This window comes from Desmodus rotundus, chromosome 8, assembly GCF_022682495.2.
Source record: "Desmodus rotundus isolate HL8 chromosome 8, HLdesRot8A.1, whole genome shotgun sequence".
In the NCBI taxonomy this organism is placed as follows: Eukaryota; Metazoa; Chordata; class Mammalia; order Chiroptera; family Phyllostomidae; genus Desmodus; species Desmodus rotundus.
In genome coordinates this window covers 93,478,552-93,497,894 of record NC_071394.1, presented here as the reverse complement: position 1 = coordinate 93,497,894, position 19,343 = coordinate 93,478,552, and the positions used below count along the sequence as shown (strand labels likewise).

The window sequence follows — 19,343 nt, the reverse complement described above, 5'->3', positions numbered from 1 at the left end:
TCTTCTAAATTTGACTCTAGTGGCTTGCAGGAGGAAATATTCCCTCACTTCTCTGCTCCTTACTTTATCCTCACCGGAAGTGGCTGGAGTAGGGGTGGAAAGAAAGATACACAAGGGCCTGTGCATCTGTCCCTCCTTCTCGGTCCCCAGACTTTGCTATTCTTTTTCTTACTTGTCACCTTTGGTCAGTTAATGTGGAGAGATTAAATTGTAGGATCTTTGGAGGGGAATAGCAAAGTATTTTTCCACTGTCCTACTTGTAGAACTGTTGTAAGCCCTGGGCAAGGAGAAAGTCTTGGAGCTGAAATGGCTTAGATTAAAGCCTAGAGATGCTCTGTGATGAGGCCTTTCCCTGCCTCCCATCACAACAGGCGAAAGTCAGTCATTAGCCCCCAGCTCCACATAGTCAGACATGTCTGCATAACATGACAAGCATCTGCAATTTGCAAAGTAATGGCTTCAGCATCTGTTTTTGAACATCGTTTAAGAAGGTCTTAGGTAATTTATTTTTTTCTTCCTTTTCTCTCTTTCTTTTTTATTTTTTTAAATAAGGCTCTCTTTTGGGCCAAGTTGCTTATACACCTATGGGCATGTCTCCAATGCCTTGGCTATTAAGGTTTTTAAGTGACAGCTTAATATATTTTTAAGATTGAGGGAGCCAACGACAATTCTCGAGGAGCCGTGTTTACGTTGGATTGGCTCGCCCAGGCGACATGCCAGCAGTTTTGCACACTGAAGGAACTGGAGGTGAAAGCAGGAAGGACTGAGTACTGAGTACAGAGGGGAGGAGAAAGATGAAGGACAGGAAAGCCAAGAGGGATGTGATGTGGACAGGGTGGAGGGAGACGCCCAGCTGAACCTGGCAATGCACTTAGAAGAACTGTCATTGAATGCTCCTCCAACATTGTGCTGAGGGGTGAAAAATAGAACCTTTTGGAGCCAGTCCATTGGCACATGCTCAGTCAACAGTGTACATGCTTTTAGATCTCTTTGTTCTAGTCCTTTCCGAATTCCTGCAAGTTCCTTGGCAGCCAAGGGGCCTGTATTCTTATAGAGCCTAATAGGCTTCAGCACACCTCAGCAATCTCTGATCAGGAGCTTGAGCCCTGTGGACCTCAGTTTCCTTATCTCAAAAGTGAAAAGAATTCCGTGTTCCTTTCCAGGACAGTTCTATGACTCCAGAGTGAAATGCTTGATGATGACTGGCCAACTTTGTTCTGCATAAGCAGATTTTGTGTCCGTTGGGCTAGAATGAACACAAGATCTTTGGTTCCTGTCCCAGCTGAGCAATGGGTTTTGGATATACTGAAAGAAAATTAGTTGTTCTAGTTATAAAGCAGTTATGAAGAAAAGGGTGTCCTTCATTTACCAAAAGACTCCTTTCAGCATTCGCATACCCATGGAAGTAAACTGCCACCGGCAATACTAATGGCCAACTCTGTTTCAGGGTTCATGTGCTGAGTCTGTTTATATACATCATCTCATTTAATAATCACAGTCATCTTGGGGGGTAGATGCTGACATTGTCTCCTCAATTTTCAGACAAGGACACAGACTCAGAAGTTAATTACCTTGCTCAAGAGCACACAGCTAGTAAGTGGTAGAGCTGGGATTTGAACCCAGATCTGTTTACAGGAATATTAATACTCAAACTTCTTAAATATACTTAATAAACAATAGAAGAACAAATCCACAATAATGGTTGATTCCACCAAGAGAAATGGCATTTGGCCTTCAAAACCCTTTGTTACCAAGAAATGTTGGCCATTTCATCATTCTCATGGATTCTCTGTGCTACAAAACCTCTCTTTCCCAGTAGAAAAACACATAACTGAAGAACAGCCATCCAATAGGAGCATTTGACTTAACTGTTTCTAAGCTTTGCTACTGTGTTTGTGACCCATGGTACCTGGAATTGGCTAGTGACCTCCAAGACTACTCTGTGTTCTCTCTTGAAGACTTTTTATGACTTTCCAGCTGCTGGGGATTCCCTGCACCCCCTCCCCTTGCAGGCAGGACAGTGGAGACAGCTTGTATGCCATTTAAAACCATTTTTCATTTTGTAAATAGGTCCCTTGCAGCTCTAAGAGTCTATGAAGTCGTTTTGAAATGCCTAAGTGTGATTATGCATCCTGAAGCCAAATGTTATAAAACCCCCCACTGTTACAGATTTAACAAGTAAATATGCAATAAAAGGTTTTCAGCATGCTGTTGATATGAGACAATGTTTAATCACTGCTGTAATGCACAGCAAGGAAAGCTTCTACTCCCTTCCCTTGACTTTTTGAGTTGAAGACATTGGTTAAGCTACAAAGTGGCGATCTTCCTACTGATTATCACAGTCCCAAGAGGTAAAAAATATCTGTCCTTTCATCTCTACCCACCACATTCTTTCTCTAAGCTTGTAACTGGATCTAAATGAAAAATAAACCCTTTGCAGGCTGAGAAAGTTGGCACCAGAGGGGACAAGAAGGAGAACATATTCCACCTCTAACCTAGATAATCATGATCTCCTATGCAAAGAAAAATAAAAACAGACAAGGGAATATAGTTAAAATATCATAAGAACTTTGTACAGTGACAGATGGTTGCTAGACTTATCATGGAGATCACATCACAAGGTATAAGATCACTGCTGGGTGGGGCAAGAGTAGGTTTACAGTTGTATGTGAAACACAGAGTTTATTCTTGTGTTATTATTTATTAATTATTGTATTTTTTCCATATGAACAATAAACCTCCTTTTGCCCCATCCTGTAAATGTTGTACACCTGAAAACTAATATATTATATGTCAACTATACTTTAACTTAAAAAAGAAATCAAGTTATAAAAGCAAAAAACAAAATAAAACAAGGCTTCCTCCAACTTAATTTTAGAGAGGAGGTCTTAATTTTCAGAGAGGAGGGGGTTTCCATGTACCTTGTCTCATGTTATACAGCAACCATCAGTCAGCTGGTGCTAAAACCACTGAAATCATCTGACTTTCCAGAGGACAGTGGGACTCTGCCTATTTAGCCCTGAACTCTTTTACTTGGAATGATTTGGGGAGGTAGTTCAGACACAAACATCCTGGAGCTGCAAGTTAAAAAACATAATGCACAAAATGTACTGTCCGCTGAACATTCTGGTCTTAGCTGAACGGATATTCAAAGGTTCACTTGTGGTTTGTTGAGTCTTATTGTGTATGACATGCTTTGCTGGAACAGAGATGAGCAAGAAAAGTTTGCCCTTAAGGAGTTTAGAAAGATGTGTAGAGAAATAAGAGCAGTGCATGCCTGACTCACTACTAGGTAGAAATTAATAGGTATCTTACAATGGTCTAAAGTGTTATGAGAATTCCATAGAAGGAGAGGTGACTTGATTCTGCAAATAGTCTGGCAAATGCAAGGCAGCATGGTACATTCCAGAGAAATGCCCTGATGAAGTCTGACTCGGTGTACACATTAAGACAGGCCCACTGGACTCCGAGGGAGTTGGCGAAGGTCAGCTGTGCAGTGGTGCAGCTATAAATCAGACGTGTGAATGCTGTGCCTCTAAATGGCTGGCTTGCATTTTTATTTGGATTCCGACATAGTTTCCCCCCACCCCCGCCCACCCTTGGTCTACCCCACAGGTAATGGCAAATGGAGGACTTTGCCCTGCAAGACCAAGTCCCCTGAAATCAGTTTAAAAATAACTGATTTGGAACTTCTTGGAGCACCTCTCTATTTAGTAAATAGGATACTACCCTGATTCATGAATCCCTCAATAAAGCCTATTAGATCTTTTTTAAAAAAGGGGGCGGGCGGGAAGGAGACTGCTTTGGGAGATTAACCCACAGTGTACTATTACTGTTACTGCTGCGGGGAGGGAGGTGGGGACCCTCATCCTGGCACTGGAAACAGGGAAAGTGGCATTCAAGAAAATGACTTGGTCACTAGGGTGCAGCTAAGAAGTGGCAGGGCCAGGGTTTTAATGTTAAGGCTCTCCTTATGCTCTGCTGCCTGCTGGCACCAACTCTCTCTGACCCTGGGCCTCAGTTTCTCCATTGGCCTAGGCTGTCTCTGCTCCCTTCCAGCTCATGTTCTGAAAGCCTGTCCCCTTTCCCAGCGCCATTCAGGTAAGTACCCGGTGGGTGTTGGAGCTACAGGCACAGCTGCAGGCCCCTCCGGCAGTAATTCACCCGTGACCTTCTGGGCTCCCGGCCAGCCCTTCTTGAAAGGGAAACGTGCAGACCCTGGAGACAGAAATTAGTTCCTGTGCTCTGGAACTGCTGCCATTGCCAACATCACCAACTAAAGAAACGTATGTGGAAAACACGAAACACTAAGGTGAGGGCAAAAGGGGTGATTCCTTGTGAGTAAATAGTACATGCCACTCCTTCTCCCCCCAACCTTCACCTCAGTCGCTGCAGGGGGAAGGGAGAGAAGGAAGGGTTCCAGCCACAGACCATTGGATTACCACGTAAAAAATTAGGTTTTACCTTACCTAAATTTTAATTAGCATCACCAAAGAACTAAGATCCATTGCAAATACTTTACACAAAGGCCTTTTTTTGGGGGGGCGGTGGCGGCGGGGGTTGCCTGTTAGTTTAAGCAAGTATTCCCAAGTATTTGGTTTTCTGTGAGGTCCTGGAATTTAATGAGTTTCCTTCTCACTACTAGCTAAGTCTCCACGAACACATGGGAGAGAGAAACGGGGAAAAGTGCCTGGGTAAATACAGACAAATCGCAGCTCACCTTCTGAACTCCTGGGTTGAGGTCCTTGGTCACCTTTGCCATCTTCTTCTGGGCTGGAGAAACAGCGCCCGGCTTCTCAGGCAGAGGCGCGACGGCGCTCAGCTGGGACAGCGGTGGTTGAATGGCCAAGTTCGCGGGCCCAGGAGGAGCTCTGCGCGCCGCGGGGCGCGGCGGGCCCTTTAATTGGAGAGTGGGACTCCCTCTAAAACCACGCCAGCCAATCCACGCGGGCGCTCGCACTAGGCCAGCCAATCCCAGCGCGCCGCTCCCCCCCTCTCCCTTTAGGAATCCAGGGCCAGGCCTGAGGCTACAGCAGAGCGAGAGCTTCCCTGACGTCAGTGCGGCGGCCCCTGCCTGGCCTGTCCGCTCGCGTCTGTCCCCGGAGCAGCAGGAATTCGTCCCCACGCCCTTCTCCTTTAAAGGACAACCGACAGAGGGTGGGGCGGGCCGCTGGGTCCGCGATTCATTCAGGTCAGAAGGGAGAGTGATCAAACAGGAAGGCGGAGGTATTTTTAGTGAGTTGGATCCAAAAATAAAAGCTGAGCTGGGTTCCCCTCCCACCCTTTCTGCTTGTCGCGGGAGGGGTGCGAGCAGAGGGGAGGCAGGTGGTATGCAGGGGCATTGCCCTGCTGGCTAACGCTTCCCAAACCTGGGCAAATTCTCCAATCACCAGAGAGGAGGTGAGAGTCCAGCGAGTTATGAATTTTTAACATAGTGTTTGTGAAGTATTAATATGCTTTTCCTAACTTGCTCTGTTGTAAGTCCTTCTGATTCAGCGAGGAAGAGAAGAGTGCCCTGATTTTATAAATGCTAAGATGTACACCTTCACTCCTTACCAGCATGCTTTCTTACTGCGTCCTTGTAGTCATCTCATTATTACGATGCACACGATCACTCCCATTTGACACATGAGAAAATATGACCACAGAGGTTAACTGGACTAAAGTTGAACTCTTCAGCAAGGCTTTAACCCTAGACAGCGAGCAAGAACTCACCTGGGGAGAAGGGACACAGGATAAAGCCATAGTCTATGAAATTTGTGCTGCAGCATCTAACATAACTCCCGGAGAGCCCTGGCCAGCTCTTCCCTCACTATGCCATGTTGTTTGCCTATGAATCCCCATTCCTCTACTGAGCCAATTCCATAGACCTGGGTTTCCAGAGTCATTTTCCCTGCCTGGATGGAGGTTGAAACACAGCCCCTTTTCACCCTGGAGAGAAAACTGATGTCATGTGAGTGTCATCCTGTAACCCACATTGGTAGTCCCACCTGCTAGAAACCAGGGCTCAAGTGGGCTAAAATAAAACCAGGTTGCAGGGAGATGGGAGGGTAGTTTTCTTTCAAAGTACATCATGTGGGACTGATTTGGGGGGACAGGGAGCTGCAGATCACATTCTAGGACTTTCTTATTGGAGGCACTTTTCCTTCCTAAAGCCCCATCCATTTGGTTCTTTACACACCATCATCTCCAGCAATCCCAGATCTTAACCAATGATCCTAAATTGTGATTCCTTTTCCACATTTCCAGAAAGGGCTTTCTGACTGGGACTCCCTTTTTCCAAGAGGAGGGATGGCCTTTTTCTTCTTTCATGAATTTCTGCTCTAATTGGGGTTTGTCTGGCTTGCTTCCCAGCTCTAGCCCCAATACCCACACATGATAACGTTCAGAACTCATTTGTGGAATGAATGGAGGTTGGTGTCAGCCTTTTAATCAGCAGTGAGCTGGCAAGGTGAGACTAGGGAGAGAAGGTGCAATGCTACACCTGGTCTGGTTTGTCCAGGCTTCCAAGGTGGGCTGCATGTTAAACCAGTGTGCAAGATAATCTGTAGCCAACAGAAGCCTGGCCTGAGAGAGGTTTCCATGTGAGCAGCCCTTTTTGTAGCAAAGCCTTGGAACAATAGTGCTGTACTGGGTTGTCATGCCCAAGGCCTTTATATTTCAGAGGTGTGGGAACAGCAGCCAGGAGAATAACAAAGGCAAGCTTTATCCCTTGCAAACTAGGCAGAAGCCTTTCCAGTGAAGTCATTTCCCACTCCCTTCCCAGGCACCTTCATGCCTCATCTTGAGAAATTGTTGTTCCACAGAATAGTTCTAATTTTATTAACTTTAACACTGTTAGCTCCAAACCCAAGACCTCCTTCCCCTCTCCTTATTTTTACCTTTGGCCTCAGTTTCAATTAAGGGGTCAGATATTATGGCTGTGTCTCAGAGTGTGAGGATCGGGAGCTACTGCTTGGAGTGGCCCTCTTATCTCCTTTCTGTAAAAGAGCCTGTTGTGCCAGACAGGTGATCCCGCTCCCTGCTAGAGCTTTCTCTCTCCCAGCTGAGGATGCTGATTCTGACACTTTCAACTTGGCCGGACACCTGGACAGACTGCTCTAATCTGGGACTGTTCTGGAAAATGGAGGCAATGTGGCCATTACACCTCAGCCTCACTCCAACTCTGAGGTCCATTTGCTTCTCTTTGGGAAAAAAAAACAGGGTCTCTTTTCCAGGCTGGAATAGTAGAGAGATCTGACTTCTCCAAAGTTCATTACTGTGTGGGTCTGGGAGTTACTTGAAGCTTCATTCATCCATCAGGCAGTTTTGGGGCACCTGCCTTTAGCCAAACCCTGTGCTATGTGCTGGGGACACACGGGTAAATTAAAGAATCTCTACCCTTCAAGAACATCATTGTGTAATAAATATCTCTGGGGCTCTCTGGTTGACAAAGCTCTCTGTTACTTGAACTTCAGGACAACTAGTCTGAGAGAAAACAGAGACTGGGACAGTCAAGGACTCTATCCAAGGTCACACAGCCAGTAAGTGGCAGAACTGAAATTTGAACTCAGAACTTCTAACTCCAGACTGTGGCCTTTCGATTACACCCCACCGCCTCCTAAAATGACTGTTGAGGATTGGCGACAAGCAAAAGATTAGGCACCTGAAGTAAGATGGTGGTGTTGTCCTCATCATTAGCACTGGGTTTGTCCTAACTGGGATTTCTGACTCATGCTCTCTTCATCATTCATTCATTCATTCATTCAACAAACATTGAGCTGAGAACTACAATGGGTTAGTCCCCTAGCTGTGGCTTCAGAAGACAGTGAATAAGACAGGAAAGGTTCCTGCCCTCACACAGCTTCTATTCTAGTGGGCAGAGACAGTCATTACACAGGTAAACAGACAATTAGATAAGGTAACTAAGTGTGGCAAAGAGTGTCTTGGAGGAAACAAATGGAGGAGGAACTCACTGGATGTGCCATTCCTTCATATCAGGTGGTCCAGGGAGGCTTGAAGATGAAGGTGACATGTGAGCTGAGACCTGAAGACGGAGAATAAGTCAGCTATGAGTAGAACCACCCTGGAAAGAACATTCCAGAAGGTTGGAGTCATGCGGACAAGGACCCTAAGTTGGACATGAGCTTGCTATGTTAACGAGACCATAAGGTTAGTGTGGCTGGAGGGTAATAAGGGACAGGGAGTATACAGGAGAGGACCTGAGAGAGGTAGTCAGGGATTAAATCATGTTGGGCCCAGAAGTCACACAAAGGGGGTTTAAATTTTTATCTGACAACAGTGAGAAGCTATAGGTCATTGCTTTCCAACTGAGGCATAATGTGTGCCATTTCATAGTTTCTAGTAGCCACATTACAAAAAAGTGAAAAGAAACAGGTGAACTATTTATATTTTATTTATCCAAAACATCGTCATTTATATCTGTGATTGACATGAAATATTATTGAGATATTTTACATTCTTTCACGCTACACCTTTGAAATTTGGTGTGTCTTATATTTGCAGGGCCTCTCAGTTGAGATCATGCGCATTGTGAATGCTCAATAGCTACATGTGGCCAGTGGCTACCATATTGGACAGAGAGTTATAGAGTTTTAAGCAGGGGCGTGGCAATATCTGATTTACTATTTAACACCCAGCAAGGACACCCAACCCCTCATTATCAGATGGTGAGACCAAGAGGCTGGGGACTCATAGCTAAGTGCCTGGTCTATTCTGTGTTTCTAGCACTTTGCTGGGAGGGACAGTCACTTGCCCAAAGTCACAAAGCTAGAAAGAGGCCAAGCAAAACCTTGAACCCAGATCTTTTGGTTTCATGCCAGACACTTTAGGAAATCCCCAATAATCCTAGCTCACAATGATATTTTTATTGTTACAGTGTGGCAAGCATGGCTTAGTTGAGTGATGATGCTTCTTTTGGTTATGATTTTTAAAAAACATTGTGTTCATAAAAACACTCTATACTTAAGAGTTGGTAGATATAAATAATCCATGAACCACATAGTATATTTTAATGTGTATTAATTGATATAAATGCAGGGTGGGGCAAAAATAGGATTATAGTTGTAAGTGTGCAAAACACAGTTTATTCTTGTATTGTTATTATTAATGTATTATTTTCCACATGAACAACTGTAAACCTAGGTTTGCCCTACCATGTACACCATGAACCACATAGTATATCTTAATTTGTGTCGACTTAGACCATCATTTATACCATATATATGTGAATTGTTCACAACTTAAAAATTTTGGTTTCTTTCCTGCCATTCTTACAGTGACTTTAATTTTAGAATAACTATTTAATTTTCTCCAGATTTTTGGATGCCCTCCTAGATCAAGAAAGGCTTTGGCTTGAAGGCTGAAACATCTGGATAAAAACAAAACATGATTGTTGGACCCAAGTATTCTGCCTTGTGGCCTGTCTTTGACAGGGACCGTGAAAGACACAAAGAGATCTGCCCATTGTGAAGGAGCACTGGATCAGGAGTCCAGAGCCCTGCATTTTGATCCTAGCTTTGCTAAAAATGGTGTGGCTGACCACCATCTGCAAGGCCACTTACAACTCAGATTTATTATTATGTACTGGGAGCAAGTGTCCATTTGCCCGGAGGATCAGATATACATCCCACCTGATGATGCGATGGAGCCATTCCCTTCTTTGCAGGTAGACAAGGGAGTGGAAAGAACACAAGATTTAGACCCAGGCAACCTCAGTCTTTTGGCTCCATCATGGGGGCGAGCTCACTGATCTGGGCAATGCATTAAAGAGAGTCTCTGGGTCTCTGATAAATAAGGATAATAATCTTTACTCTCCCTGCCTTACAAAGTGTATTCGCATGTTCATCTATAACTATCTGCATGGGCAGAACTCTAAGGTTCTTCTAATCAATAGAATGAGGCAGAGGTGGTGGGATTTCACTCCCAGGATTATATTGTGCCTTTTGGCAAAAGTGAAGGGATTTAGCAATGTGAAGTCCCTCATAGGTTAATCAAAAGGGAGATTATCTTGAGTGGGCCTGACTTAATCGGGTGAGCCCTTTAAAAGAGGGTAAGGAGAAATCTCTGTTTAGATCCTGCTGGCCTTAAAGAAGCTGCCATGAGTTCTACATCTGTAAGGAAATGGATTCTGCCAACAACCACATGAACTTGAAAGAGGATCCAAACGTCAGAGGAGAGCCCGGCCCCAGCTGATACCTGGACTGTAGCTGTGTGAGACACTGAGCAGGGGACCCCACTAAGCCATGTCTAAACTCCTCCGTAATGGAAACCATGGAAACTATCAGATGATAAATGAGTATTCTAAGCTGCTAAATTTGTGGTCCATTGTTACACTGCACAGAAAACACTTTCATTTTCACGATTCTTGGGTCTGTTTTAAAGATTTAGTTCTCTGCTATTTCTTGGAGTGAAGAAGTTCGGTACCTCTTTTTAAAAGAAATACTTTTGGTCCTCTTAATTCTTAAAGCTTTCTGTGGCAATAAATTACATGAGTTGAGTATCTCCTTTTTAAAGTAGCATTTACTGTTATCAAAAAAAGGATCCTAGGTATGGTTCTGCAGGACTGAACCATGTGGCATATTTAATTTGTATGGGTATAATATTTAATGCTGCACTCAGCCAGCCTATCCATCCTCTGTGTGTGTGTATGCGTGTATGTGTGTATGTTTGAGCAAATCCTTATCTGGCTTTCTGCAGCGACCCCTGTTTGGGTAGCAGTAGTGAACAGGTTAAGTGAACACGTGCCTGGTATTTTCCATGTGCCCTCAATACTTTTGGAGGCTAGATTGTATATTTCAAAAAATTTGTTTAATAGTTTTATTTTTCAAAATGTATAGCTGGTGGGACCTGTCATACATGCATCTTCACCAGCAGCTGGGGCGTCCCCACCCTTCGTGTGTCTGGTGTAAATTACTTGGGCTCTGTGCTTTGAAACCAGTTGGATCAGTACTTTACTAAGGAGTGCCTGAAGGGTTGCCCTGGCCAAGGAACTGTGGATCTTCAATCTCTCAGAGAAAACAAGTGGGGTTTTAAGCTTATAGCTGAGAACTTCTTACAGAGTTTGTCATGTTGCTTTATCAAAGTAGAGTAGGTTATTAGCTTGTCCCAAACTTTGACTTTGGACGGTTTCTTCACTTTTGGCCTTTCCCCATATTTGTTCACTGGGTCTTTGTCTTTCTTGGCTTACTCTCTGACATCTTCTTGTCATCCTTGGGCGGCAGAGTGAACTCTGAGAGCAACCGCTACCACTGCAGCCTTGCTAAGGTGTCGCAGACAAAGGAAGCGCTACTCATGAACAGGCCAGAAATTGCCACTGTGGTGAGTACTTCTGGAGCAGAGGTTAAACTATTTTGATCCATGAAACAACTCCAGGTGGTAGATGTTGTGATTCCTCTTTGCAGGTGAGAAACTGAAGCTCTGCTTAAAGTCTCAGAGCGGGTTGGGATCCAAACCCAGCTGGGATCATTGAGGAGATGCCGGGCTTCAGAGTGAGGGCTTAGCCTGGATTGGTGTGGAGAGATGCGACTCCAGACCCTGGGGACCATTCTTGTTGTCCCTCACGGCCCCCCAGATTCACTTCTTCCCCTCGTCCTCCAGCTCTGCCAGGGAGGCTGAGCCAGGACTCCAGAAACAGGCTCCTTTGCTGTCTTCCCATCAGGTTCAGCCAGCAGGAGAGGCTCTGGCAGGAGATCAGAGGTGGGTATATCAAATCTCCCCACCTCTCCCCTGTTGGCCTGGGTTTTAAAAGTCATGATATTTTCTACCTGTAGCCACAGCTCTGGCAGCCTGAAACAGCTCTCTCCCTTGACCACTTCAGGGCCTGGGGTAGTCCCTGTCTCCTGCTGTCACTGGCTCCTGGGGTGCTTCCTCCTCCTTAGTGAATTCATTGAACCCAGTTTTCTCCTTCATCAATAGCCCCTTCATTAAACTCCCTTCAGTTTCTCCTTTGAGGGTTTCCATGGAGAACCCTGACCTACATGGAGCAAAAGTGGATTTTAGATGATGCCTATGCAGCCTTCACTAGGTTGAGCTATAGACTGCCCTGTGTGTTTCTTACACTCTTTTTGTCTATTGGCATGTGAATTCATTAAGAGGATTTGGGCTTTGGCAATTAGAATAGAAAACCGGTTAGAGGTGCTGGGAGAGGCAAGACAGAAATCTGGGGGGCCTCCTTCTGGGCAGGTCTGCTTGCTGCTCTTGCATCATGAGAAGATTGTGGAGTTGTCCTTTGGCAACTGCCAGTGACTGTAGGTATTTAACTCCCTGTGCCTCGGTCTGCTCATCTGTAAAAATAGGGCTTATTGTGAGGAGTAAGTGTGGGCTCTATGCAGAAGCAGGTGTAAGCCCTGATGGCCTTTCCAAATGTAGAGTGTTTCTATGCCAGGGTGCCAACTAACATGAATCTATTCCTGAATCTTTGGGGATGAGGCTTGACTGTGAGACACTGGGGAATGTGCAGCAATTTGCTGATATGGACCCTCTTTCTTAGCTCGAATCACTAATTTGTTGACATGCATGGAGTTTGCAGCTAAGATGTAGCAAAATACATATTGTGTTCTACATGCCCACTGGGAATGAAGTGTTGGTTTGACTCACTATATAGGGTTAGGGGATAGTACTGATGCTCCAAGTTTCAAGTCTTAGAACAGTTTTGATCTTTGGAGGAAGGTGTTTTGGGAAAGGTGGACTGGCTTGGAGGGGGCTGGATAGTGGGATTATAGTGGCCTATCAAAGGAGAGATTTTCTAGCTTCAACAGGCATGCCCAGGAAAATTGGTACCAAGTGCCATTTCTGAGCTACCATCAGAATGAATTTGCCAGTTTCTACCCAAGGGCAGTTTATTGTATCCTCCTAACACCTTCCTGAGGAAGGTGGTTTTATCCCCATTTTACGGAAGAGCACACTGAGTCCTAGTGACACTAAGTAATTTTACTAAGGTCACAATTCAGGTTGCGGAGCCAGAATTTGGACCTGCATGAACCAGACTCCAAAGCTAGTACTGATAAAACCTCCAAAACAACAATGAAAGCACAGCAACCATTTCTTGGGGTGTCTACCATGTGCCACACTATGGTAGTCACATGTAATCCCTACCCTATAGGGTCTGCATCCTTAGCATGGAAGTAAGAAAAATTTCATCCCCTCCTGCCACACTTACACACTTAACACCTCTGGTCTAATTGTAGGTAACCCTCAACAATCTAATTATGGGGACTATTTAGAATGAAATTTAATTTAAGAATAGATTCTACTCATCAGATAATGGGGAAAATCAGACCTACTCAACCTATCAGAAAATCTAATTAGTGAGGGGTGGGGAGAGCATTGTGGCACTGTTTCTCAGAATTTAGGAGACAAGAGATAAAAATCAGTATAGTTAAAGTTGCCATTAACATGTTTTCTCATTATCACATTTTCCATTCTGTTTGCCATGCTGGCACTTAAATTTCCCCAAGCCTCATGAACCTGTGTTACCCGGTAACATCTCCTCATGGGATATTGAAATCATCCCATGCTGGAAAACAATGGTGAAGATGTTTCAGGATGTTACCTTTGGGGCAGACTTGACATGTGTGGGTTTTGTTCAGATTAAAATATCTGAGGTCCTGTGTGTGAACCTGCATCATTTGTGATTTGGGACCAGTCCTGTGCTTAGGCTCAAGGCTGAAATTATATTGAATTGTGATGTCTGGCTTGATCCATTTCCTTGCTGTCTCTTTTCTGTTCTCAATGATTAAATTGACCTGTCTGAGCATCCCATTTTGACCTACTTCCTTGTGCCTCACCCCATGCTGCAGCCTTATTATTCCTATTTTCATCCATCAAAATCTACCTCTCCTCAGTACCATTCTCTCAGTGCCCCTCCCAGCCTCCAGCTCACTCATTGGGTTTGGCAACATACTATTGAGAAAAGAGTGAGGGTTTTGAAGTCTGGCATATCTGAGTTTGAACCCTGGTTCTACCACATATTAGCTACGTGGCCATGAACAAGTAACCTTTCTCTTAGATTGTTCTAGCTTTCAAATGGAAATGATCAGCCCTAGCTCAAGAGGGTGGTACCCACCTTTAGGGAGGGAACCTGTATAAAGCACTCAACTCATTTCTTGCCACACAGTAATACTCATAGTTTCTTTCCTTTCCAAGATTCCTCTCCTTTGTAATGCCTACTCAATTCTTTCTTGTTTATCACAAATAGGTTCAGAATAACAGTTCCTCATGGTTGTTTCCTCTATCCTCAAGGAGATGAAACTGTCATGTTGGACTGGTTGTGCATGTCAGTGACAGATAATGGTTGAGTGCAGGCAAGGGTGGGCTTTCTTAGATGATTAGTGAGCATTTAGCCAAAGCAAACAGAGGGACTGGGAATAGGACAGGACCTGAAAGGTATCCCACTCTCTCTTCTGTGGCAACCTACAGGATGTTTCCTATCCTCTGCTTGAATGCTTTCCATGGCCAAAAGGTCATTTTGTCACCATTCAGTTCCAGCACTTTTGGACAGCTGTCATTGTTAGAAGGTGCTTGGTTCCCTTGGGTTGACATCTGTCTTCCTAGAGCTGTCAACTCATCTGTACTTTCCAGCCTTTGGAACCTATTGGAGGGGCTCTCCCCTTCTCACATGATTCATGAAGTCTTCTCTCCATTCTTTCCTCCAGATTTTAGGCATTGTTTTATTCTGCCGGTGTTCCACTATTCCATTCCACCTTATTGGCAGTCACCCTTCCCTCCAACCTTGGTAACTGTGGTATAACCTGTGGAAGGATAAGGGCCCAGCTTTGATGTCAGACAAATTTACTTCAAATTCCTGCTTGGGTACTTGCTGAGAACCTCAGTTTACCTCTCCGTATCAGGAAGCAAGAATACCAGCCTCATAGTACGGCTATACAGATTAGATGTTCTAATATATAGAAAGCATGCCATCTAGTGCCTGGCATGGAAAAGGTGTTTGATACCTGGCCGCTGTGTGATTATTATTTACTAACTGCCAGGTGGGTAGTCACCATGTTTGGTTTTCTTAGAAAATCTTCCCAGTGACCATTAGGGTTTTGATCAGCCTGGATTGGGAGTCTTTTACTTCCCTTTTACCTGAAAAATAGCATTAAATGTTTCACTTATTTTATTACAACCATATATTCTTTGAAGAAGGATAGGATAAGCAAAATACTGCTCAATGGTCATTTTAAGTAAGTTCCTTTGAGGCAGGTTTTGATTTAAAAACAATTTGGATCTTCTATGGCTTAACCATGTACATCCTAATAGGCCCTTTGGGAATGCAACAGAATGTCCAGACGTCCATGGGCAGATTTCCAGAGCTCCTGAAAGATGAGTGTATCCTGTGTCTGATGAACAAGGTATGAAGACACCAAATCCCCCTGACAAAGTCCAGCAATGCCTTGCCACTGATCAGCCTTTCTGGAAAGACTGGATGAGCTCACCCAGAAGAAAGGGGTGGGTGGGAGATTTCAGGAAAGATTCTTAGTTATCAGAAATCATTTGGTGGAAGCTCTAGGGCTTCCTGTTGATTCCCCCAGTTGTTCTCACAGCTCAAGATGCATGGTTTGGCCATGATGTCATCTGACATGGATAGACATGCAGAGGCCAGAAGCTGTCAAGTAGATCCTGGATTATGATGGAGGTTGGGGGAGGGCATGTGCAATTTGAGGGTCACATGAGTGTGGAGTGAGTAATGTTTTCCAGGAGGGTATTAACATCTACGCCATCACTGATGGGGGGAGGAAAGAATTGAACTCTAAAATATTCAAAAACAGTTACATATTCCACCCATCCCCCAATGATCCTATCTTTTCAAGTTAAAATCTTGTATTTAGTAGTCTCATCTTTTGTCATGCTAGGGAAGTATTTTCATATCATTCAGTTGAATTTAGATGACCCATTCATTCAGTCACTCCGTTGGTCATTCAGTCATTTGGTCTATGGTTCAGTCATTCAGTCTGTCATTCCATTGGTCCATTGGTTGTTCACTCTTTCAGTCATTCAACAAATTACTACTGCATATTTCTTTCTGTTCCAAGAGCTCTCTTGGGTGTTGGGCATACAGCAGTGAAAAAAGATTCACAGGATCTATTCTCCTTGGGAAGAGATTCTTAAACAAGCAATTACAACAAAAGGTGATAAATGGGAAGTGTTATGATAGGAAAAGCCTGGGCCCTGAGGAAAAGTTTAGTTTGGCTGGAGATTACAGTTTTATTACCTAAAAATCAGATTCAAATGGCTTAAGTCCTGGGGTGTATAAATAAATAACTCCAAATACTCCTCCATTAGAAAGATTAAGAGCTAACATTTGTGGAGCTCTTGCCATGTAGCCAGGCACTGAGCCAAGTCCTTTACAAATATGGTCGCACTTAACCCTCCCAATAGTCTTCAGTTAGGGACTCTAACCATTCCCATTTCACAGGTGATGAAGCTGAGGCTCCAAAAGGATAAGCCACTTGTCGGTAGTCTTGTAGAGTGAAGTGGCAGAGCCAGGAGTTGAACCCTGATCTGTCTTACTTCCAGAGCTCAGGGTAATAACCATGAATGCTTCCCCCTGCCCACCCCCAGAGGCCCTGGAACTGGGAAACCTATAACAAAGGGCACTGAAAAGTCAGGGCAAAGAGAGCCTCTGGACTTTTCTAATGTATTCCCAAAGAGCCAAGAGCCCTGTAGTGAGAGGTTTGCAGCCCATGGGAACAAGAGAGAGAACTTGGGGTAACCAGGTCAGAGAGTATCTTGGGGTGAGCTATATCCCTGCATCCCAGAAGGCATGAGAAAGCTTTGCGGGAAGTTATTCATAACAATAGAAAGACCTTAGGAAATCCGACTGAGAAATGAACTAATCTTGTGCTTGCATGTGTGTTTTAAATGTAGCTAGAATAATATAAATGTAGCTAGAATTAGAAAGCCTAATGTCCACATGACATCTTTATTTGGTTGTAAAGCAATCCATTACACATACTCTCTTTCCTTCTCAATGATCAGAAAAATAAAGTGAGTCAGTCATTTTTGTAAAAATAGACCCAATCTTTCGAAAGAAAATTGTTTTCTTAGAGAACATAGCCTTCTCTCTATTTTTTCTCACTCCGTATGTCTCTTCCTCTAACTCAGTAATATGTATCTCTTGTCCAGATGTTAGATCATTTTGAGCTAATTTGGAAATCCTCATGCTTAATTTAGAAATGATTCATCTAAAAATTGAGTAGTATCTAAGTTTGGCCAGGGATGTGGATAGTTCTAGGGGTGGTAATGATTCAGGCTTGCTTGTGAGTGATCCGTCTTCTATCGCCAGAGATATCACTGAATTTCTACAGTGACTCAGTTTGAGCCGTACAGCCGTGAATACAATGGTGAGCTCCCTCAGCAGCTTCTCAAGGCATCTCTCACATGGTATGAGGTGATTCTGTGCCCACAGGCACTGTGGGTTTATGCCACCCATTCTCAACGAGGGCATGTGAATCATGTTTCTGTATGTCTCCCAGTCAGTTCTACTTGGTATTCTGCAGTTACCACAGGATTTGTTCAGACATCATCTCCTTTCCCAAAGGGATTCTTTTTACCCAATGTCTCATTTCCAATAAAGATGTCTCCTTTCTTTCCAGACTCGAGAATAGTGAGCCTCAGAATCCAATGAATTGACCTAAACTCAATATAATGACAATGGTACTGCCTCTTCTTGACAAAAGCTAGTACTACTCTGTTTGTGTAATGCTGCAGTTATCACCATCACCATCATATTCACTACTGCCACCGCCATCACCACCATCACTGCCACCACCAACACCATCACCACCAACACTATCACTGCCACCGCCACCACCACCACCACCCACTGCCACTGCCATCAATCGTCAGTACTGCCACTACTACCATCTCTGTGCCTACCACACGATCACCAACATCAGTGCCACCACCACCACCATCACCATCACCGCCATCACTGCCACCACCACCACCACCATCACCGCCATCACTGCCATCACTACCACCGCCACCACCGCCATCACCACCATCACCACCATCACCACCATTACTGCCATCACCGCCGCCGCCACCACCACCACCCCCACCACCATCACCACCATCACCACCATCACCACCACCATCACCACCACCATCACCACCACTATCACTACCCACTGCCACTGCCATCAATCATTAGTACTGCCACTACTATCATCTCTGTGACTACCATCACCATTCACTATGACTACCACCACAGCCATCGCCACCATCACTGCCACCACCACCATCACCACCATCAGCATCACCACCTCATCTCTTACTACTAGCAGGCAGTATTTTGTAACACTTACAATGTTAGAGGCACTGGTGAAGTTCTTTATATGTTATATCTCACCTAATCCTTGTACCGATCACATATGGTAGATGCTATGTTGATCCTGACTTTGCTCAAGAAGAAACACCAAGGGTCAAATAAGCAAAGTAACTCACCTAGTGGCAGAGGCCTTATCTAAATCCAATTGATCTGACTGTATGCTTTTAATAATGACATCAGTGTTTTCTGCCTTCATGATCTTTTCCACCACCTCATAACATATAACCTCTGTGCTGTTATTTATGTAACACTGGCTGCCTGGTACTTGCCACACTTATGTGAGAGCAGACTAGTCATTTTCAGCGTGCAGTGTTTTTAACCTACTGATACCTTGGCCACAGTCTACATTATCCATCAGAGTAAATCCTATGAAGGAATACAGAAGTCTTGCATTAGCATGGACTCAGATGGATGGATTTTAAGCTTCTGATCTCCTCTCTGTGGCAGATACTTTTCTTATCCATCACCAAGCAAGAGACTCATTCCAGATAGTTCTTCTTTGCTACATGACTTCTTTTCCTTCCTATACTATGATATTGTTTCCTCTAGTTGAGGACCTTAGTTCTTTCTAGGAATAGTCTGGGGGCATCTACATAATGTTTTGTGCAAAATTTATTTTTCTGGGCTGAACAACTCACATTTGGCCAGGAAGACCTGGTGGTGTATTTGGTAGTTGAAAATTATCCCATGGTTTCAAATTTCAAGGGTCCTCCAGTGAAATGGTGACTCCTAGAATTGCCTGTAGGCTCAGGCAAGAGTGGCTCCTGTCCTGGGACCCCACTCTGTCCCTCTGGTCACCCATCCCTTCCAAGCCAGGCCTAGGTTCCCCGGACCCCAGAATACCTTGCTTGAAGGGCGCTAATCCAACTATCAGAGCAGAATGGGCTTCTTCCCTCATGCCATTCTCCTTCAAGGGTATACCTTTTCACAGTTACACCTAGACCCTGGGAGGAGGGAACAAAGAGGTAGCTGTTTATGGCATATGGATGGAGTTTGAGTATCTGCATCTATG

General features: G+C 44.4%; 1 protein-coding gene and 1 long non-coding RNA gene across 2 annotated transcripts in view; one reads left to right on the top strand and one right to left on the bottom strand.

The window, feature by feature from the left end:
- The window catches only part of LMCD1 (LIM and cysteine rich domains 1), a 57,724-nt gene extending 52,837 nt beyond the window's left edge, over positions 1 to 4,887 (bottom strand). The window contains exon 1 of the mRNA XM_024556705.3: positions 4,721 to 4,887. Coding sequence (XP_024412473.2) covers positions 4,721 to 4,762 — 42 coding nt within the window. The 5' untranslated portion in view covers positions 4,763 to 4,887. The remainder of the gene's footprint in view (positions 1 to 4,720) is intronic.
- Positions 4,888 to 5,256: 369 nt separating this feature from the next.
- LOC123479385 (uncharacterized) lies at positions 5,257 to 10,467 on the top strand. The gene is made up of 3 exons (XR_006654989.2): positions 5,257 to 5,400; positions 7,981 to 8,151; positions 9,317 to 10,467. It is a non-coding gene; the product is annotated as an uncharacterized lncRNA (long non-coding RNA).
- The last annotated feature ends 8,876 nt before the right edge of the window (positions 10,468 to 19,343 follow it).